The 23991-nt window shown below is 42.8% G+C and overlaps 1 protein-coding gene across 2 annotated transcripts in view; it reads right to left on the minus strand.

Annotated features, from left to right (window-relative positions):
* Positions 1 to 23991, minus strand: part of TMEM132C (transmembrane protein 132C) — a 982344-nt gene that overhangs the window by 75451 nt on the left and 882902 nt on the right. For both annotated transcript variants that reach the window (XM_073557084.1, XM_073557085.1), the window contains 3 exons: positions 16119 to 16324; positions 14041 to 14314; positions 2547 to 2738 (listed from right to left, as the gene is read on the minus strand). In XM_073557084.1, coding sequence (XP_073413185.1) covers positions 2547 to 2738; positions 14041 to 14314; positions 16119 to 16324 — 672 coding nt within the window. The remainder of the gene's footprint in view (positions 1 to 2546; positions 2739 to 14040; positions 14315 to 16118; positions 16325 to 23991) is intronic.

Here is a 23991-nt window from a genome sequence, read left to right on the forward strand (position 1 = left end):
ACACTTTTGGATTGTGTGAGGCCCACTGAATATCACAGCGCTATGTCACAGGCAGAAATTGGCTAGTGTATCACAAACTACAAGGTGTATGTAGAATTGGGCAGAGTAGGAATCTCCCTAGAGTGCAGGTCTGTAAGAACGGAACATGTCCTCGACTTATTCTCACAGATTGACACAGATAGCTTCACTGTGGCTGTGATAACAGCCGTTACACGGTACTGTGTGAGGAGCGTACACCGCTGTATGGTGTGAAAAAATGCATGCTCAGTACCTCAGCAGGACAAAAAAAAAAATTGGGATTGCTTTTAAAAAAGCAGTTTGCAGAGCAGTGGGTAAACAGCAATGCAGCTGTCAGGAAGCCTTAGAAGGCAGCCCAACAACCAACACCACTGATACACCACAATATAGCCTCCCCTTGCACTGCACACACAGTGATTGGTGTGTTGTACAGGCACAATCGCTAGCAGCGGAAGCAGTTTTTTTTTCTTCTTCCCTGCCTAACACTCTCCCTACAGAATCAGCAGCAACCTCTCCCTATGCTAAGATCGGCAGAAGTAAGATGGCGGTCGGCGTGCACGCCCTTTTATATCCCCTGTGACGCCCACCAAACAAGCCAATCACTTGCATGCCCTTCTGAAAGATGGTGGTGACCCGTGCCTATGTCATCACATTGCCCACAGTGTCCGTGGATCCTGATTGGCTGAAAAAGAGCGCAAAACAAACTTTTGAAACGCGACTTTGGCGCGTAAGTCGCCGACCTCGTGGCCGACCTCATCCTAGGGTCGGGTTTCGTTTCATGAAACCCGACTTTGCCAAAAGTCGGCGACTTTTGAAATTTTTCGACCCGTTTCGCTCAACTCTACTTACCACCTATGCTGGTGCTGTTTCCGCAGTGTTGGCACTCACTCTCCCGTACTGATTTTGTGACAAGTGACCCTGGCGCCCAATTAGAGCTGGCGTCCCTGTCCATGCCTCCTGTTGAATTGAACATGAAGAGGAAGTGAGAGAGCAGCTGCAGTCCAGACTTCCTCTTCATGTCTGATTTGTCAGAAGGTGGTGACAGTGATGCTAGCACTAATTGGGCGCCGGGGTCACATGTCACAACAGCCGCAAGATAGCCATGGGATCGCGTGTGCTGACTCCTCAGGAACAATGGCAGCATGGGAGTTGAGCATAACTTTTTTTATTTTAACAGGCCAAACAGTTACATCAAGAAGTGGTTGTCCAAGTAGTGGACAACCCCTTTAACTTTGATCTGGTCATGAATCAGTTTAGAGTAATTCAGGAGAAGACAGATAAGAGTTCCAAACCTTGAAGGCACAACACTCTCCCTGACAGATTTACAGTGAAATGCTCAATATTGTTTCAATAAACTTTGCATAAATCAGTAGTTCAAGTTAATATAGCAATTAGAAAACGTCATAATATAGCTGATCAGAGAATTATGATTCTACCTTTACTTATGAGCCAATTCTACAGCCTCTCCCCTGCCCCCTGAGCTCATGATTCACTCAGAAGAACAGCTAAAATCTGTCTTGGTCAAAGATGTGCAATTTGCCTCTTCAGAGAAGAAGAGGACTTGAACTCTATAGCGCCACCTGTTGGTAGTAGCGATCCTACAAGTCACAATCAACCCTTTAACGAGTCTTGTAATATGACTTAGGATCGCTACTACCAACAGGTGGCGCTATAGAGTTCATGTCCTCTTCTTCTCTGAAGAGGCAATTTGCATATTATTTTCCCAGAGGAGCATTGCACGGCGAATAAGCCTCCTTACCTTGACAAGCCAGAATTGGTATGTCACTCTCCACATTGGTCAAAGATGATAAGCTCAGTGAAGTGTCAGATTACTGCTGTCTATTGAAGTCTATACACACAAAGACCCATACTGCTGCTTAATAGTAATGAGCTATGAGTAAGCGTCTGTCACATTGGTGAACCATATGTTTTTCATGCATCTATTCTGTTTTTAATCATTTTTTTGGAATAAAGTCTTTTGATTTTAACCATCCTTTGGTCGAAGTTGCTGGAACATCTCCTAAGTATTGTGCCTACAAGATTTTCCGGAATCCAAGTTCCCTGCACCGCCCAGGATTGATTGCATTCCTCCAGACTTCACATCTGCTACGGTTTGGTGAGCTGACAAAAATTTTTTTTTCCTTTGCTGCTTAATAGTAAGTATTTATCTAATCCTAGTGATGGATTCACAGCTATCCTGCTCACTACTGAGTTACAGACATTGTTGATACATGTGAGTATGACTGCACAGGGGGTGGGGTGGTGGAGTGTGATGCAGGCAGCTTGGAAGGTAAAATGTGCCTACATTTTGGGAAAACAGAAAAGAGTATTACCAATGGCTTTGTACAACGTTTTCTTTATGACATGGTGCCTATTTAATACATAGTGAAAAGTAAACTGTACGTACATTAGTCTTACGTGGATTTTTTATTCAACAAGAGTTTAAAATGACAATAGAGACAATTTTAAGAACAGACTTAATTATATTTGTGTAATAAGACACCCTCAGATTGAATTAAGCACCCTACCTGTTTTTGAGCATGCAGCAGCTCCTGTGCCATAGAGGTGACTACAACAGCCTTGTTATTTGCTGTGCTAGAATGAAGGTAGAGTGACAGTCCAGAGACGAGCTGCACTCCTAGGTCGGTTATTGTCACTTTCTCATCGAGCACTGTCACTGTCTTTTCTGCCAGGATGGAATCGGAGAGAGGGGACATCACCTACAACACACAAAGAGACTGATTTAATAATAAGAAAGCGTATCCATTATTTATAGATTCTTCCCCACTGAGCTCAAATAAACAAAATAAAAATAATTTCCTATGGCAGTCATAAAAGATTAGGAGGAGGATTTAACTGCTTTAGTACCGAATGATCATGCAAAATATATTCAAGCAAATGATATGCCCAAAATCCTATGCGCCACATTTAACATTGCATTGCATAAAATCATTAGTGCAGCAAGTTTTGCTTATAATATTTACATTTGCTGCACTAATGATTCTTACGTATGAGAACCTGTTTACCTCCAGAATCTCTATATGCCTGCAGTTAAGAGGTTACTATGCAGGTTAATAGTGTTAAAATCATATCTGCCTTACTGAATGCAGCAACTACAAGGAAAAAATTAAGTTTATTCTCATGGCAGTCGCTCGCTTCCAGTCATCGAGGCATTTGTGCAGAGCAGGTTGTCAATAAAGATGCCAAGGAGTGATTACAGCCGCTCTCACTGAGCAGTGACTGTTACCGCTCTGTGTGTCCCGATTCCCAATGACTGGAAGTGCGCAGCTGCAGGGAGAATAGAACTTCATTTTTTCCTTGCAGCTGGTACTCAAGTACACAGTCCTATATAATATGATTATTGCAATATATTAAGAGGATTTAAAAATGTAGCCACTGGTAAATGGCATTTTTGGAGACTATAGTTTAACTTAGAATATCCATAAACTAATTTATTATTATTTATTAATCTGCACTTAAGCAAGGTTTTTTCCTGACATATACTGTATATTATAATTAAGCCTAAAATTGTTTTAATTTGCATCCAAAAGAGTGGTCATCTGGTATTTATTTTTGGATAAAGGGAGTAAGAAAAAATCTACACTCTTCTGGTAAAATGCCAGGGTTTTGTAATGTAAACAAATTAAACAAAGGAGAATAATTTCAGAACTTCTTCCATCATTAGGCTATGCTCCATAAATGAGTATTTGGTAAGTTTTAGATGTTGCAGATATTTTTTTGCAGAATTTCAGCATCTACTTTATGACCTAAATTGGCTGATTTGCATGTTTTTCATTTCGTTTTTTTACAAAGGTTTTTATCATGGTTTTGTCTCTTTTTGGTATGTTATGTTTTATATTACACTGTTTTGTTTTTAATATTTTCTGGGAATTTATTTTGCCAAAACTTTATTGATAGTCAAGTGCGTATTACATACGTTTTGTCATGATCCAGGATGGGGTTTGTCTTTGGCCCGTCCTGGTCAGACAAGGGTTAATTGTTTCTGCCTCTCTCTGGCAGAGGGCGGCTATTTAATGCTCACTCGACCTAGGTCCGGTGTCAGTTATACTACTGCCCTCGGCTGAGTTAGTTGACCTTGTGCGTACGTGTGCCTTGTGCCTGATAACTTGTTGCTTGTTTGGTTTTGATCCGGTTCTGTCCCTGTTACGAGTTCTGCCTGTCCCTCTTGTACTGCGCTACCTCTCTGTGTATGATCCTCTGCCTGTGACTTGACTATTCTCTGCTCATCCCTCTGTACCGCATAGCCCTCTCCGTGTACGACCCTCGCTTGTCTGACCTGCGTTTTCCTCTCCTCTACAACAGTTGCCCTGCAGTAGGTACATTACATCATCTGCAGCAGTAGGACGCTAAGCCCCATCCCCTGCAGTCACATAATCATAGGTCCTGGGACTTATTACTATTTTCAATGGCACAGGTCCTGTCTGCTTGAACCTTCACTACAGTATTGAACCCCGTGCTTTCCCATAGTGTGGGTAAGTCACCCGGCTCTGCGTGGCAGTTTGCCGACGCTGACAGGGTCCTGACATTAGAGTCCTGACACGTTTTAGTGCATTTCCACAGTGGAATGCATTGAAAACAAACGTGTTTTCTACCTGTGAATTTTCAGCTTTCATGGCTGCTTCTTCACAAAAACACTGTACAAATAAGCTCCGCTAGTCTGGAGGGTCTTCCGGGGTACTTGAAAGACAGAGATCTGTTCTCGGAAAAAGAGGAGGAGAAACTACCTCCCCATCATTGTTATGATTGTGCTTGCATCCTCAATAATCTAAACCTCCCATTCTCATCTCTAAGACTTCTCATGTGTTGCACCAATTCTTTGGAATGCACTACCCAGGACAATTCAATTAATTCCCTATAGTCCCAGTATTAATCATGACCTAAAAACACATTTCTTTAGACTGGCTTATCACCCCACCTCATTTATCTAACTATCACAGTTTTGCCTATACAAATTTTTCTTCAAAATCATGACCCTTTTAACATCTATTCACACACCCTCCATGCACTTAATAGCCCTCTGTGTCTTTTCTTTTATACATACTGGCTGGTTACAGCAGCGTTATGTGAATTTGTGAATTCCCAATTTAGTATATTATGGCTTTATTGTAAATTTAAACACACGTTATCATTTACCTTTCATTTTCCCCTATTTCCTCATATACTGTAAGCTTGCCCTCCTTTTGTACATTTATATTGTCTATACAAGTTCCCTCTAAAATTATAAAGTGCTGCAGAATATGTTGGTGCTATAAAAATAAAAACTATTATTATTATTATTATTATTATTTGGGTTTTCCAAAGCACCTGCTGTTTTCAAAATTTTGTGAATGATATTTTCTCTGATTGCATTGGAAGATTTGTTGTGATTTACCTGGATGATATTCTAATTTTCTTGCTCGATTTGGACACTCACCAGGAACATGTCTGTGTAGTATTACAAAGGTTGAGGGAGGACTAAATTGGTAAATTAAAGAAATGTGTTCTCTGTTCAGGAAAATTTCATTCTTGGGTATTATCTTGTCAGGATAAGGATGTAAGATGGACCCTGGCAAGGTATAGGCTATAATTGATTGGGTACAACCTTATGACCTTAAAGCTTTGCAATGTTTTCTTGGATTTGATAACTATTATAGAAAATTTATCAATTTTTTTCAGGTTGCTAAATCTCTTACTGATCTTACACATAAGAAGGTGAATCTTAAGGTTTGGTCAACGGATGGTGTTAGGGGTTTTGAAAAATAAAAAGAGAATTTCATGTCTGCTACTGTTCTTATCCAACTCGATCTCCAAGAACCTTTCATTGTGGAGGTGGATGCTTCAGTGGTCGGGGTATGGGCTGTTTTATCGCAAGGGTCTCTGACTCAGCTGCATCCATGTGTTTTTTTTTCTAAACAATTCTTGTCTGTGGAAAGAAATTATGATGTTATGCTGTTTAATTTGGCTTTGAAGAATAGAGGCATTTTTGGAGGTGCAGGTCATCATGTTACGTTGGTCAGTGATCACAAGGATATAGCTTACATAGAATCATCTAAACGGCTAACTCCTTGACAGGCTAGATGGTTCATGCTTTTCTCTAGGTTTAATTTCTATATCAGGTTTAGACCCGAGTCTCGATTCATTTTCTCCTCCAGAACCTCCAGCCTTCATTCTTCCTTAGAGTATATTGGTTTCCATGGTAACCTCGGATTTGGAAGAGGAGATCTTTAAAGTCCAATTAGAAGAGGAGATCTTTAAAGTTCAATCATTGGCTCTTTCTGGAGTGCCCCGCGGGGTCTGGAGGTACTCGGTACCAGGCCCGTCAACTTTCATGGGGGACGGTGTCATGGCGGTGGTGACCAGGTCCGTGGAAAAGAGGCGTCCAGTAATAAAATAGGGGAAAGTTGTGTGGTATTTATGTGGTAAAAATAAAGATTATGTTTATAGATGGTGAAATACGTGATGCCACCTGTGGTATTCTGGTCAGAGGTGACCAGCGCTGCGGTGTTGTTCCTCTGGGATGGATGTTGAGCGCAGCTATGATGTTGTAGCCCTCCACAGGTAGGGCTGTAGTCCCAGAGCAAAGATGTTAAATAAATAGTAAAAATGGCTGTAAACTTTGGGGTGCAGAGAAATGAGAGAAAGAAACAGAGAGGTGCAGTTTCTTTACCTTTTACTGGTAATAGGTTGCAGTCCGGAGTACCACATATAGGTGGTACGCTCTGTGTATGACCCCTGGCTACGTTTTGACCTTTCTGTGATTATCCCTCCTGTACCTCGCTGCCCGCTCTGTGTATGACCCCTGGCTATGTATTGACCTTTCTGTGATTATCCCTCCTGTACCTTGCTGCCCGCCCTGTGTATGACCTCCTGGCTTGCCTGACCTGAGTTCCCCTCTCCTCTACTTCAGTATTCCTGTAGCGAGTATACTACATCATCTGCAGTAGTAGGACACTAAGCCCTGCCCCCCTGTGGTCACATGATCGTAGGTCCTGTGCGCACCTAACTCTTCATCGTTGCTCCACCTCCCGCAGGTCCTCAAGCTACTCTGCTCCTACCCACATTAGACGCCAGGACTCCCGTGGCTGTGGGTAAGAGTCCTCCATGTGCATTCTATCTGTGTCCTTGTTACTTGAGGTGGTGGTGCTGCTGGAGCACCCCTGACACTTGTGTCCACATCCGAGGAAATTCTCCAAGTATAGTTTGAATCTTTTCTTCCACCTCTACTATGGGTTGTAGAGTGTCTTGGACTTCTTTCTTGTCCTTCAATTGATCAAGGCACATCTTTAGATGATCTATTGAGATTGCTTCTAAGGTTTCTCCTCCATCTTTACTGATGATACATACTTTGGTGTTATTAAAGTCTGAAGGTATCACGGTGTATGGCTCTGCTTCCCACTGGTCATCTAGTTTGTGAACACGTCTCTTTCTTTTAAGTACTTGTCCTCCTGGTGTCAAGGGAACTGCAGGGGTGTGTTGTTGTAATTTCTTTCCTGTCTCTGTCTTGCTTGGGACAATATTTTCTCCACACATTCTTGTACCTTGCGGTATTGTTGCTGCCGCTCTGTATCCCAGTCTGCATCTGGTGATGTCTCAGGTGTTAAGACTCCCATGTCTAAATCAATGAGTAACTTGCCAGGTCTTGCTCTCATCAAGTAGGCTGGAGTGCAATTTGTAGAGTTTACCGGTATATGATTATATAGATCTACCAGATCTGGCAACTTCTCTGGCCACTGGTTTCGTTCTTCCAGAGGTAAGGTCTTCAATAAGTCAATTACCACCTGGTTCATCTTCTCACACATGCCATTTGACTGTGGATGGTAAGGCGTCATTCTGATTTTCTTGCAACCGTACATGTTACAGAACTCCTGGAACACTTCAGCCTCAAAGGCTGGACCTTGGTCGGTGAGCACTTGTTCAGGGTATCCGTGTGGTCAACAAAAGTGCTGCTGAAATGCCTTGGCTGCTGTCTTTGCTGTTTGGTCTTTAACAGGCACGACTACCAAGAACCTTGAGTAATGGTCCACGATGTTCAAAGCATAAGTGTAGCCATTCCTACTCGGAGTTAACTTCAAGTAATCCAAGGCTACCAGTTCAAGCGGCTGCTTTGTGATGATCGGTTGTAATGGGGCTCGCTGGCTGTTTCAGTCTTTTCTGCGCAGTTTGCATGGGCCACATTCTCGGCACCACTTCTCAATGGAACTCCTCATGCCAACCCAGTAGAATCTTTCACAAAGTAGAATCTCCAACTTCTTCCAATGGAAGTGTCCTGCTCCATTGTGGTACGCCTCTACGACCATTGACGCATTCCTCTTTGGGACTACCACCTGCCAGACCAGTTCGTGTGTCCGCGAGTTGATGTTCCTCCGACACAGTTTACCCTTGTAGATGAACAGCTTGCCTCTTTCCTTCCATAGCTGCTGTGCTAACCTGTGGGTCATCTGGACCAGGGTGTGCATCAGCTTGTGCCAGGCACTCCTTTACTAGGCGAACAGCTGGGTCACTGTCTCTGCCCACTCATGATTGAGTAATGGATTCAACATTACCTCTCGTACGACAAAGCGCTTATTCCTCACTCCTTGGGAGGGCTGGGCTGCAATTGGATGGTGGAAGGCTGGTAACTCGATTTCTTCAAGTTCTTTTGGATCTTCTCCCCAGTCTGGTGAATTGGGCATCCTGGACAGCGCATCCGCATTAGCGTTCTTATGTCCTGCTCTGTACTTGATGGTGAACTCGTAGTTGGACAGCTGGGCCATCCATCGCCGTGCCCCGAGCTTTGCCGTTTCAAGGTGGGTTAGCGGATTATTGTCCGTGTAGATGGTGAACTTTGTGGAAGCCAAGTAGTGCTTGAAGCGCTCTGTTACTGCCCAGACTATGGCGAGGAACTCCAGTTTGAAGGAACTGTAGTTGTCGTGGTTCCTCTCAGTGGGACGAAGCTTCCTGCTGGCATAGGCAATCACTCTCTCTCTGCCTTTCTGTACTTGTGACAGCACTGCTCCCAAACCCACGTTGCTGGCATCAGTGTAAAGTACAAACGGTTGGTCATACTCAGGGTAGGACAGGACCTCATCTCCTGTGAGGGCCAATTTCAACTTGGTGAAGGACTCTTCTATCCTTTTGCTCCACTCGAACGGAAGATTTTTGTTCTTGGCCTTCTTGGATTGGCCCACTAGAAGATCTTGCAGTGGTGCTGCTATCTTGGTGAAGTCCTTGATAAATCTTCGGTAGTAGCCTACTAATCCAACAAATTGCCTCACTTCATGGATAGTGCTGGGTCTTTTCCAGTCCCGGATAACGGTGACTTTTTCAGGATCGGGTGCCACACCTTCCGCGCTCACCACATGGCCTAGGTACTGCACCTTGGGTTTCAAAAGGTGACATTTGGACGGTTTTATTTTCAGCCAAAGTTTGACAGGGCTTCGAATACCTCGGCTAGGTGCTTCAAATGGTCTTCGTAGGTTTTGGAGAAGACGATGATGTAATCCATTCCAATAACTGCTGAAATGTTCCTGGTGCATTACTGAGCCCGAACGGCATGTAGTTAAACTCGCAGAGGCCCATTGGTGTTGTAAACACCGTCTTCTCTTTATCTGCCTCTGCCACAGGAACCTGCCAATACCCACTGGTGAGATCTAAGGTAGAGAAATAATTAGCAGTTCTCAGTGCAGCTAGTGATTCCTCAATTCTAGGCAATGGGTACGCGTCTTTATGTGTAATGCTGTTAATCCGCCTGTAGTCTACACACATTCTCATAGTACCATCTTTCTTTTTAACGAGGACTAATGGAGCTGCCCAGGGGCTACAACTATCTCTGATTACCCCAGCCTCCTTCATCTCTCGTAACATACTCTTGACACATTGGTAGTGTGCTGGGGGTACAGGCCGGTGTCTCTCTTTAATGGGTGGATGATCTCCGGTGGGGATAGGATGTTGAACCCCTTTTGCCTGCCCAAAATCTAGAGGATGCTTGCTGAAGACCCGTTCAAATTCTCGAGCCACCCGGTAAGCCCCATGCTTTTGGTGTGAAGGGGTGGAGTCAGTGCCTACGTGTAGCTGCTGACATCAATCCTCCTGTTGCCCTTCAGAGCCATTCTCTTCCACCTTGTCAGACGGAAGCAAGGGTTCTAGTGTCTCGATTGCATTGTTACTGACGGTGAACAATTTAGCAAGGGTGGCATACTGGGGTAACTGGATCTCTCTCTCCCCACAATTTAAGATGCGTATTGGAACTCTCCCCTTGCGGACATCAACTACCCCTCTGGCTGTCAGGATAGTGGGCCTACTATCAGAATACATGGGTTCTACCAAAGCTTGGTAATCTTGACCCCTTAGGCCTATTGCTGCCCGACACCAAATTAACATTTCACTTCTGGGAGGTACTGCAATGGGGAAAGGATCACTTACTCTGACACTGCTGACTTCTCCACCAGACAGCTCTACCTGTTGTCTCTGCATCAGGGTTCTGATCTCCTTTTGCAGGACCCATTGCTGACTGGAGTTGGCGGTCTCGGAGACCTGTTGTAACAAAAAGTTGGAGCTCCCCGCGGTGCCTGGGGGTACTCGGTACCAGGCCCATCGACTTCCATGGGGGATGGTGTCACGGCGGCGGCGACCCGGTCCGTGGCCCAGAGGCGTCCAGTAATAAAATAGGGGAAAGTTGTGTGGTATTTATGTGGTAAAAATAAAGATAATGTTTATAGATGGTGAAATACGTGACGCCACCTGTGGTATTCTGGTAAGAGGTGACCAGCGCTGCGGTGTTGTTCCTCTGGGATGGATGTTGGGCGCAGCTACGATGTTGTAGCCCTCCACAGGTAGGGCTGTAGTCCCAGGGCAAAGATGTTAAATAAATAGTAAAAATGGCTGTAAACGTTGGGGTGCAGATAAATGAGAGAAAGACGCAGAGAGGTGCAGTTTCTTTATCTTTTACTGGTAATAGGTTGCAGTCCGGAGTACCACATACAGGTGATGGAATAAGTCCGGCTCGCCTGGAGGCTTTCAGGGGATTCACCTTGCCAGGTGGGGACTTAGAACCTTCTTTTCTGCGCTTTGTGTGTGGGTCTCCGCTGTATATAACTATGCTGCGACCCTCTATTCGTGATGGTTTCACTAACCTGTATGGCTGTCAGCATGAGCCTATTCCACAGGTACCATTCTCTTCACCGTCGGCCCCGGGCTCCTTATCCACTGACGTACCCTCAGGTGTTCAATGTATACAGGAATTTACAATCCCCTGTACTTTCAGATTTGGCTATCAGGGCGTAGAGTTCCTGTCAGCCTAGGACTCTAATGTCCCTTTTCTCTTTATTAGCGCTTTACTCAGGGGTCTGCTATATGCAGTATTTTAGCTTCCCTAGAGTCTCTCAGTCTCTGCTCTTGTCCTTTCCCTCTTCACAGATCAACTCTGCATATCGAGCTCCTCTCAGATTAGCTCCATGTCTTCATCTAACAGGATCTTCCAGAAAGATCTCTTTACCTCACGTCCTCACGTTTAACTGTCATTTTTCCTCACAGCTGTTTCGTTTCCATGACAACTCCCTCAGCTGATTTCTAGCTGACTCACCAACTCCCTCTGCTGGCCAGAATTTATAAGGCATCTCCCTTTTCTGACCTGCAGCAGTAAATTGTGATTTTTTTTCTATTACCTGGCATGGGGGTCCCTTTCTGCCTCCAAGCATGACTTCACCTCTTAGAGGGAGGTAATGTCACTGTGACAACCGTACTCTGGGGTGTCACATTCCCACTACTCCAGGGACCAAATTATTTGTGCCTGTGTATCTAAAGGTACTGTCACACTTAGCAATGTACCAGCGATCCCGACCAGCGATATGACGCGGTCAGGATCGCTGGTGCATCGCTAAGTGGTCGCTAGTGAGCTGCCACACACGCAGATCTCACTAGCGACATCGCTGGGGACGGGGGTCGCTACTTACCTGTCACACCAGGCGATCCTGTGTCCTCCCGCCCGGCTCCACGCGTCGCTCGTCGTCACAGCAGGAAGCGCCGCAGGAAGCTGACGACGAGAAACAGTCCAGCCTGTTCTAGCGCGATCAGCGATAACCAGCGGGGAAGCGGGTTGTAGGTAAGTATCAGACATAGCGATATCGCTAGCAATATCGCTATAACGTCACAAGTTATAGCGATATTGCTAGCGATATCTCTTAGTGTGACAGGCCCTTAAGATTGCGTCTAGTACAGGAGTTTTATGATTCCATCTGGAGTGTTCAGCCTGGGGTCACAGCTACGTAAAATAACATTGCTATACTTTTTTGGTGACCGTCCATGCATAATGAATGATATTAAAGCTTTTGTATTTGCTTGGGAAGTCTGTTCTTGCTCTAAAGTCTGTCATAATTGTCTGGACGAGGAATTGGCTCCACTATCAATTCCAAAAAGACCACCATGCTTTCATCTGTCCATGGATCTCATCACGGAATTGCCTCTGGTAGGAAAACTGCTATCTAGGTGGTGGTTGACTGATTTATCAATTTTGTTCCTTTGTCAGGATTAACTAATGCAGAGACAATCTCCAGGGTGAGGCACTCTAATATTGTTACATGGGATCCCTCTTAACATTGTGTCTGATAAGGGTAACAATTTGTCTCCAAATTTTGGAGAACCTTTTGTAGTAAACTGGGGATTGAATTGTCATTTTCCTCTGCTTACCACCCTGGACAAATTTTAAGGTGCTTTGAGGTGGCTCCGCAGGAGGACTGGTATTCATTTTTCTCTCTCGCTGAGTTCGCCTTTAACAGTCGGGTAAATACATCTACTGCACCTTCTCTGTTCTTCTGTATTTATGCATTTTGGATGTCTATCCATTCTGGTTAATTTTCTAGGGATGGAGGTAACCACTCAGAAACTTGGGGATGTCTGGAGGAAGGTTCAAAAGAATATTGGGACTGCTCAGATTCGCCAAAAACAGAAGGCTGATAAAAAACTTTCTAGGGTCCTGTCTTCAAAATTGGGGATAAGATTTGGTTGTTATCTAGAAATAGTAAACTGTTGTTGGCAAAGTTGGGTCCAAAGTTTATTGGTCAGAACGAAATCCTGAAGGTGGTTAATCCATTGGAATTTAGAGGAAAGTTTCCTCCATCCCTTTGAATCTCTAATATTTTCCATAATGTCTCTATTAAAGAAGTTTGTCCCTTTGACAGTCTCCCTCATCCTGGCCTCCTCCAGTTTTTGATTCTGAGCTTCTATCAGGTGTTCCCTGTTCCTTATTGTTACTCAGCTACTTAAATTGGCTGTCTCGGACAGAGGTCAGTCGTAGCTTCAGATCAGTGTGGTTAGTTTCTTTGGGCCTTGTACTGACCATCCATTTGCCTAGTCCTTTTGCTCTTCTTCTCTATTTTCTTGGTATTCTGACTTTGGACCATTACCTGACTATGCATCTGTTTTCCCTCTGTTTATAATGTACCTTCCTGGCTATTAACCTCAGACTCCTTGACTTTCTGACTCACAACTAGTCTATGAAAAGTGACTCAGCGTCAAAGATGGCGTCTATGTACTGACTGCTTTTTAACATGAGTTTAAATGTGACTGGCTACTTCTGAAAACACAACCAAATTTCCATTATAAGAGGGTCTTCACACTTATGCATCCACATTATTTTAGCTTTATTATTATTTCCCCTTTCAAAATTATTTTGATTTATTTCTCAAAGGATTTGTAGAGGTTATGGGTAACATTAAAGGTGGAAAAAGTTCTGAAATAATTCTTCATGGTATGTTTTTTTACATGAGAAAAGCTTTGCATTTTTTTGCAGGAGTATGTAGACCTTTTACACCCACTGTATGCCATATATGCTCGGGAATTATACATTGTATATTGATATTTCATTTTTTTAAGGTTTCTTTTCCCCTTACAATGAGAACATCAAATCTGTGTTACCGTAAATAATTTTTATATTGCTGTATGATAAAAAAAATCAGATAATCTGGCACCTATTAGGTTGAAACAAAAAAAGATGAAAAACAATTTTATTGGACTGATTTTAGATCCAATAATTCATATTTTACTTACTTGTATTGTTGTCATTCCAATTTCCTTCCCAATGAGAAGTTTTCCATCTTGGAGCTTTGCAATATGAGGCTCTTCTAGCTTCATAAAATCCTTCACCAAGTCTGTCACATCAACCTGCCACTCAGAGCCCAGCAAGAAGTCAAGCTGTCCGAGTGGTGTTGGGTCTTCTGCCACAAACTGAGTGAGAACCCGGATCATTGCATGTTGATACTGAAGGGAACAACCTCGTCCTCTGCGTTCATCCTCATCATCATCATCACTGTCCCTTGTTGGTCTGAAAATTAAGATTCTATTGAGGTTAAAAGTGGATTTTTTATCATCATATTTCACAGTACAAACTGTAAACATTATTAAATACAGTAGCTCTCCTAGATCTGATGAGGTAGGCACTTTGAAAATCCACGTTCACGTTAATATCAGTTTCGAAAAAGGAATTATATAGGCACTCAGACATGAATTTTCAAAGTAAATACAACAGACTCATGTATGCAGTTTGTTTTGTGGATTCTTCAACCTGTAGTATATGTTACGGAGTATTTCTGAATAGTTTAGCTCCAATCAATTTCTTCAGATTTGTATTAAAGATTAACAAGTTGACGGCAAACAAATTGAATTGATTTAGAATTTCCCAAAATGTGTGGATTCTGGTTTATTGTGCATTCTAGCAGTTCAGCCATCATTTTTCTGGATTCATGTGGGCTGAAAAGAAGTTAAAAATATTTAAAGAGCAATCTCACTTTGTCTTCAACTCTCCCTACTGCCTCTGCTTCTTGCCATTTACTTTACTCACTTGCTAAGACACCAGTTTTCTTTTTACTCTTTGCCAACGCTCCCAATGAAATCTAGGCCTCAATGCACATCATTCTTTATTATTTTTTTATTATTCTCACTTATATAGAGCCACCATATTGTGCAGTGCTTTAAATATATTATCATCTCTGCCCCCATTAGGGCTCACAATCTGAATTCCCTATTAGTATGGATTTGGAGTGTGGGGGGAAATTGGAGTACCAAGAGGAAACCCACGCAAACACAAGGAGAAGATACAAACTCCTTTCAGATATTGTTCTTGGTGGTACTTGAGCCCAGGACCCCAGGGCTGCAAAGCAACAGTGCTAACCACTGAGCCACCATGCTGATCCCTGTCCTTATAATGTGCTTCTCACTATGTTATTACATGGGGCGATGCGACTGTGTAGGACAATACAAGTCATTGTGACATGACATCATAACGTGCGTGTCAATGGTTGGCATCAAGAGTGAAGAGAAGACCTTAGATAGAACTGGTGCCTTAGGGAGCAAGCAGAGAACTGGCAAGAAGCTATGGTGGCAGGGCAGGATGAGGTCAGTATGATGTTTTATTGTTAAAGGGAACCTGTCAGGTCCATGCCCTCCATCTCAGCAGCATTCACATATGTAATATTAAATTCCTAGTCTAACCAGCTGTCTAATGTTATTCATGCAAATTCATGCTTAAAAAGTATTTATTATAATCTCTATTTTTTATGCTAATTAGGCCTTGAAGTAGTTGATGGGTCATTAGTTTTACCGGACTAGTCGGCCTCTTTGCATGTTATTATGCCCCTGTCGGCATAACATGATTTGCAAGAGCCAGCATCATCCCAGCTCCCTGCAAATCTCGCTTATGCACATGACCCTATTTGGCAGCATCATTGGGCTTCTGAAGCCGGGTGCAGAAGATGATTCACGTATGTCCTCTGCACTTTCGGTCATATGGCGTGCACCTCTGAAGCCAGAAAGCATGCAAATCATGTTATCACGCGAAGATGGCTGACTAGTCTAGGAAAACTAACGCCCCATTGACTAGTCATATGCCTAATTAGCATAAGAAGTTCCCTTTAATAACTCATTCTTTACCCATTCATTTATTGTGCCATGGGATCTAGAGACCTCTGAGTATAAAAAAACACCTTTTTTTATTCAATTTGAATCAAATGCATTTTCACTATTGAATTTGAGCAAATTTAGCAAGTTATAAAATCGGCAGACATGTATTAATAAGAACATTTCCATCTTCTGATTTGATAATAGTGTCTTATAAAACAAGACAAACAAACCTCTTGTTGGAAATAATGGGAACCCGCCATCCTTTGATTTGACTAAGTTCAGTGTCAGAGATATCTATCTGGAGAGGCAGTCGAGGAACCCAGATAGTAATCAGCAGAGGTGCACTCAGATACTGATACGTGAAGTTCACCATCACATCAACTTTGCCCTTCATTTCCTTGCCATTGACATACACATAGTCACATCTCTCTGAAACCTGAAGAAGAAAGAAACATTGAGAACTGACACTAATAAGCAGGCTCTGGTGATATGTATGTCCATAGTCTGATCTATATTGATTTATAATACAAGGCTTAGTGTAGCTCCAAATATTTGAAAATGATAGATGATATATATCAGAATGGCTGTGCATCATCTGTCGTTAATAGAGTTGAGCGATACCGTCCGATACTTCAAAGTATCGTATCGGATGGTATCGGCCGATCTTTAAAAAAAGTATCGGTATCGCCGATTCCGATACCGGAAGTCCCATTCAAGTCTATGGGACTTCCGGTATCGGAATAAGAAAAACCCTTTCCTGCCCTTGTACAGCCTCTCTGGGGTCTGTACGGGCCTTTCGGGGGGCTGTGCTGGCCTGCCAGGGGGTCTGTGCAGGCTCCGGTGGTCTGTGCCGGCCTGCCGGTGGTCTGTGCAGGCTCCGGGGGGCTGTGCCGGCCTGCCGGGGGGCTGTGCCGGCCTGCCGGGGGGCTGTGCCGGCTCCGGGGGGCTGTGCCGGCCTGCCGGGGGGCTGTGCCGGCCTGCCGGGGGGCTGTGCAGGCTCCGGGGGTCTGTGCAGGCATCGTCCGATGGGACTACAAGTCCCATCTGGCGATGCCTGCTACCATGACAGTGATTGACACATTAGCCAATGATGGGACAGTAGTAGTCCCATCATCCGGCTAATGTGTTAAATGTAAAAAAAAAAATAAAAAAAAAAAAAAAAATTACATGCTACATACATACAACATGCATACTACATACATGCTACATTCATACTACATACTACATACATGCTACATTCATACTACATGCAACATACATACTACATATATACTACATGCATGCTACATACATACTGCATGCTACATACATACTACATATATACTACATACACACTACATGCATCATACATAACACATATATACTACATGCATGCTACATACATACTACATGCTACATACTACATATATACTACATGCATGCTACATACTACATGCTACATACATACTACATATATACTACATGCATGCTACATACATACTGCATGCTACATGCATGCTACATACATACTACATACATACTACATGCTACATACATACTACATATATACTACATACATACTACATGCATGCTACATACATGCTACATACATACCACATACATAACACATATATACTACATGCATGCTACATACATACTACATACATACCATATACATACTACATGCATGCTACATACATACTACATGCATGCTACATATATACTACATGCATGCTACATACATACTACATGCTACATACATACTACATATATACTACATGCATGCTACATACATACTACATGCTACATACATACTACATATATACTACATGCATGCTACATACATACTACATATATACTACATGCATGCTACATGCATGCTACATACATACCACATATATACTACATACATACAATACATTCATACAATACATACATAGACATACAGTACATATAACATAGAGTAACATACTTACCAATACTTGTCACATTGTTCCCCGAAGCCATTGTCTTTCCGGAATAAATATTAACATAACAAACCACAAAAATACTCACCCACGATCCGAAGCAGTCCACGAGTGTGTCCCACGACGATCTTGGGTAGAGAACTGCAGCATCAGCTGTTGCTGCCGTTCTCTACTGGCTGCAGGAATCCAATGACGGAAGGTAGGTATCCTTCCGCACTGTATTCCTCCGCCACTTAAAAAAAAAAAAGTCCCTAGTCTCACTTTATGCCATTGCTGTGTGGGAAATTCCCACGCAGCAATGGCATAAAGTGAGACTAGGGACTTTTTTTTTTTTAAGTGGCGGAGGAATACAGTGCGGAAGGATACCTACCTTCCGTCATTGGATTCCTGCAGCCCGTAGAGAACGGCAGCATCATCTGATGCTGCAGTTCTCTACCCAAGATCGTCGTGGGACACACTCGTGGACTGCTTCGGATCGTGGGTGAGTATTTTTGTGGTTTGTTATGTTAATATTTATTCCGGAAAGACAATGGCTTCGGGGAACAATGTGACAAGTATTGGTAAGTATGTTACTCTATGTTATATGTACTGTATGTCTATGTATGTATTGTATGTATGTAGTATATATGTGGTATGTATGTAGTATGTATGTAGCATGCATGTAGTATATATGTAGTATGTATGTAGCATGCATGTAGTATATATGTAGCATGTATGTAGTATGTATGTGGTATGTATGTAGCATGTAGTATGTATGTAGCATGCATGTAGTATGTATGTGGTATGTATGTAGCATGTAGTATGTATGTAGCATGCATGTAGTATGTATGTAGTATGTATGTAGTATGTATGTAGCATGCAGTATGTATGTAGCATGTATGTAGTATGTATGTAGTATGTATGTAGTATGTATGTAGCATGCATGTAGTATGTATGTAGCATGTAGTATGTATGTAGCATGCATGTAGTATGTATGTAGCATGTATATAGTATGTATGTAGCATGTATGTAGTATGTATGTAGCATGCATGTAGTATGTATGTAGCATGTAGTATGTATGTAGCATGCATGTAGTATGTATGTAGCATGCATGTAGTATGTATGTAGCATGCATGTAGTATGTATGTAGTATGTATGTAGTATGTATGTAGCATGCATGTAGTATGTATGTAGCATGTAGTATGTATGTAGCATGCATGTAGTATGTATGTAGTATATATGTAGTATGTATGTAGTATTTTTTTTTTTTTTTTTTTTTTTTTTTTAACATTTAACACATTAGCCGGATGATGGGACTACTACTGTCCCATCATTGGCTAATGTGTCAATCACTGTCATGGTAGCAGGCATCGCCCGATGGGACTTGTAGTCCCATCGGACGATGCTTGCACAGACCCCCGGACATCAGCACAGCCCCCCGGCAGGCCGGCACAGCCCCCCGGCAGGCCGGTACAGACCCCCACAGGGTGCACAGCCCCCCGGCAGGCCGGCACAGCCCCCCGGCAGGCCGGCAGAGCCCCCCGGCAGTCCACACAGCCCCCCGGCAGGCCGGCACAGCCCCCCGGCAGGCCGGCAGAGACCCCCGGAAGGCCCGAAATGACGGCGCATCATGATGCGCACACACCGCGCATCATGATGACGTCAGGCCGTCAATCAACTGAACTTCCGATTCCGATGCCGAATTCCGATATTGAAAAAATATCGGAAGTTGGTATCGGAATTCCGATACAGCAAGTATCGGCCGATACCCGATACTTGCGGTATCGGAATGCTCAACACTAGTCGTTAATAAATAGCCCAATGCAATATTCCTTATGTGAGTGAGCACTAAACATGTAGCACAGTATGAGCGTTGTTACTAAGAATGGACTCTCCAACTGCTACATCATTTACTTCAAGCTTTTATGTAACTTGTTTCTAAGTCACTTAATTTTAGGGAAGTTTATTTGTGTAATAAATCTGTAGATATTGCTTTACAAATAATATATCCCTTGTATTACTGGAAAATGTGGGAGTGTACTTGTTTCTGATAGCTATCTGACTTTGTTATTTTTAGTTTTCCCTTCATTCATATAAAGGCTTAAAGAGAATCTGTCAGCAGGTTTTTGTCATGTAAACTGGGGACAGCATGAGGTAGGGGTTAATACACTGAACTCAACGATGTGTCAACATGTCCGTCTGTGTGATGTTATTTACTTAGACTAAACCTTTAATCATTGCTGTGACTTGACTAGCTGGCCATGTGCGTTCTTGTCTAACTCCACCCCCTTATGTGATAAGCAGCTCACTGTCTATAGACTATGTACATACAGAGCCTGGTCTGGGTGGGGTTAGCTTTCTCAGCTCTGCTGCATTGCTAAATCTAAAAACTCTGTCAGAACGGCTTCACTCTGCAAACTAAGTGATATATCATTGGATTCAGGTCTCTTTGCCTACACCATGTTGCTCTCAGATGAGGTAGCGAAAACCTGTTGACTAGTTCCCTTTAACCCCTTTCTGCCATCTGACGTACTATCCCATCCATGGGACCCGGGCCCCTGTACCCATGGACTGGATAGTACATCTAGCGCGATCAGCGGCGCTCACGGGGTGAGCGCCACTGATCACAGCCGGGTGTCTCACAGCTGACACCCATCACTATGTTTCAAGGGTGGTCACAGACCACCCCCGACACGTTAACCCCTGGCACACTGCGATCAAACACGATCGCAGTGTACCGGGGGTTTAGGGAAGCATCGGCAGGGAGTGGGCTCCCTCCGTGCTTCCCTGCGACCCCCGCAGCAGCGCGATGTGCAGCGCTTCTGCGGGGGCCTCCTTTCCTGCAGGTCCCTGGATCCAAAATGGCGGTGGGGACCTTCGGGGGCCTGCAGAGAGCCGGCTTCCTCATGCCTGCAAAGCGCCAGCATGAGGAAGCCTCCAGGAGTGCCTGTGTCAGATCGCTGATCTGTCACAGTGATCTGTGATGTGACAGATCAGCGATCTGTCACATGACAGTGATGTCCCCCCTGGGACAGTATAATAAAGTAAAAAAAAAATGTAAAAATAATTTATAAAAAATAGCTAAGTAAATTAAAGTAAAAAAATATTCCCTAATAAATTCATTTTTTGGAAAAATAAACAAACAATAAAAGTACACATATTTAGCATTGCCACGTCCATAACGACTCACCCTATAAAACTGACCCATTAGATAACCCCTTTAGTGACCCCCTTAAAAAATAAAAATAAAAAACATATTAAAAAATAATGCTTTGTTATCATACCGCCGAACAAAAAGTGCAATATTGCGTGATCAAAAAAATGGATATAAATAACCATGGTACCGCTGAAAACATCATCTTGTCCCGCAAAAAACGAGCCATGACATAGCATCATCAGCGAAAAAATAAAAAAGTTATAGCTCGCAGAATAAAGCAATGCAAAAATAATTATTTTTTATATAAAATTGTTTTCAGTGCATAAAAGCGCCAAAACATGAAAAAACGACATAAATGAGGTATCGATGTAATAGTACTGACCTGAAGAATAAAACTGCTTTATCAATTTTACTGCACGCGGAACGGTGTAAACGCACCCCCAAAAGAAATTCTTGAAATTCTGGTTTATGTTCTTTCTGCATCCCAAAAATTGGGATAAAAAGCGATCAAAAAATGTTACGTGCCCAAAAATGGTACCAATAAAAACGTCAACTCGTCCCGCAAAAAATAAGACCTAACATGACTCGGTGGGTCAAAATATGGAAAAATTATAGCTCTCAAAATGTGGTGATGCAAAAACTATTTTTACAATAAAAAGCATCTTTTAGCGTGCGACAGCTGCCAAATATAAAAACCCGCCATCTATAGTAAATCAAACCCCCCTTTATCACCCCCTTAGTTAGGGAAAAATGATAAAATTAAAAAAATGTATTTATTTCCATTTTCCCATTAGGGTTAGGGTTAAGGCTAGGGTTAGGGCTAGGGTTAGGGCTGAGATTAGGGTTAGAAGTGTGTTTGGGTTAGGGTTGGAGTTAGAATTGGGAGGTTTCCACTGTTTGGGCACATCAGGTGCTCTCCAAACGCAACATGGCGTCTGATCTCAATTCCAGCCAATTCTGCATTGAAAAAGTCAAATGGTGCTCCTTCTCTTCCAAGCTCTGCCATGTGCCCAAACAGTGTTTTATCCCGAGGGTATCAGCCTACTCAGGACAAATTGTAAAACAACTTTTGGGGTCAAATTTCTCCTGTTACCCTTACGAAAATAAAAAATTGGGGGCAAAAATATCATTTTTGTGGAAAAAAATGATTTTTTTTATTTTCACGCCTGGGCGTTATAAACATCTGTGAAGCATTTGAGGGGTCAAAGTGCTCACCACACATCTAGATAAGTTCCGTAGGGGGTCTAGTTCCAAAATGGGGTCACTTGTGGGGAGTTTCAACAGTTTAGGCACATCAGAGGCTCTCCAAACACGACATGACACTCGCAGACCATTCCATCAAAGTCTGCATTCTAAAATGTCACTACTTCCCTTCCGAGCCCCGACGTGTCCCCATACAGTAGTTTTCTCCCACATATGGGGTATCAGCATACTAAGGACAAATTGGACAACAACTTTTGGGGTCCAATTTCTCCTGTTACCCTTGGGAACATAAAAAAATTGGGAACTAAAAAATCATGGTTGTGGAAAAAATATGATTTTTTTTATTTTCACGCCCGGCCGTTATAAACTTCTGTGAAGCCCTTGGGGGATCAAAGTGCTCACCACACATTTAGATAAGTTCCTTGGGGGGTCTAGTTTCCAAAATGGTGTCATTTGTGGGGGGTTTCCACTGCTTAGGCACATCAAGGACTTTCCAAATGAGGCATGGCGTCCAATCCCAATTCCAGCCAAAAAAGTCAAATGGCGCTGCTTCCCTCTCGAGCTCTGCCATGCACCCAAATAGTGGTTTACCCCCATGTGGGGAATCAGCGTACTCAGGACAAATTGCACAATAACTTTTGGGGTCCTGTTACCCTTGGAATAATAAAAATTGAGGGTGAAAAGATCATTTTTGTGGAAAAAATATGATTTTTTAATTGTACGGCTGTACATTGTAAACTTCTGTGAAGCCCTTGGGGGTTCAGAGTGCTCACCACACATCTAGATAAGTTCCTTTGGGTGTCTAGTTTCCAAAATGGTGTCATTTATGGGGGGTTTCCACTGTTTTGGCACATCAGGGGCTTTCCAAACATGACATGGTGGACGATCTGAATTCCAGCCAAAAAAGTCAAATGATGCTGCTTCCCTTCCGAGCTCTGCCATGTGCCCAAATAGTCATTTACTCCCACATGTGGGGTATCAGCATACTCAGGACAAATTGCACAACAACTTTTAAGGTCCTGTTACCCTTGGGAAAATAAAAATTGGGGGTGAAAAAATCACTTTTGTGGAAAAAAAATATGATTTTTTAATTGTACGGCTGTACGTTATAAACTTCTGTTTAGCCCTTGTGGGTTCAAAGTTCTCACCACATATCTAGATAAGTTCCTTGAGGGGCCTAGTTTCCAAAATGGGGTCATTTGTGGGGGGTTTCCACTGTTTAGGCACATCAGGGTCTCTCCAAACGTGACATAGCGTCCAATCTGATTTCCAGCCAATTTTGCATTGAAAAAGTCAAACGGTGCAGTTTTTAGAATGGTGTCACTTTTTGGTATTTTCTATCATATAGACCCCTCAAAGTGACTTCAAGTGTGATGTGGTCCGTAAATTAAAATGGTGCTGCAAAAATGAGAAATCGCTGGTCAACTTTTAACCCTTATTACTTCTTAACAAAAAAAAAATGTTGGTCCCAAAATTGTGCTGATGCAAAGTAAACATATGTGAAATGTTACTTATTAAGTTTTTTGTGTCATATCTCTGTGATTTAAGGGCATAAAAATTCAAATTTAGAAAATTGCTAAATTTTCTAAATTTTCGCCAAATTTCTGTTTCTTTCACAAATAAACACAAGTTATTTGAATGAAATTTTACCACTAACATGAAGTACACTATGTCATGAGAAAACATTGTCAGAATCAGTGGGATCCATGGAAGCATTTCAGAGTTATTACCTCATTAAGGGACAGTGGTCAGAATTGTAAACATTGTCCCGGTCATGAAAGTGCAAACCACCCTTGGGGGTAAAGGGGTTAACAATCA

The sequence above is a fragment of the Dendrobates tinctorius genome, unplaced genomic scaffold, assembly GCF_039654945.1.
Source record: "Dendrobates tinctorius isolate UK_male_01 unplaced genomic scaffold, ASM3965494v1 ptg000243l, whole genome shotgun sequence".
NCBI classification, from domain to species: domain Eukaryota; kingdom Metazoa; phylum Chordata; class Amphibia; order Anura; family Dendrobatidae; genus Dendrobates; species Dendrobates tinctorius.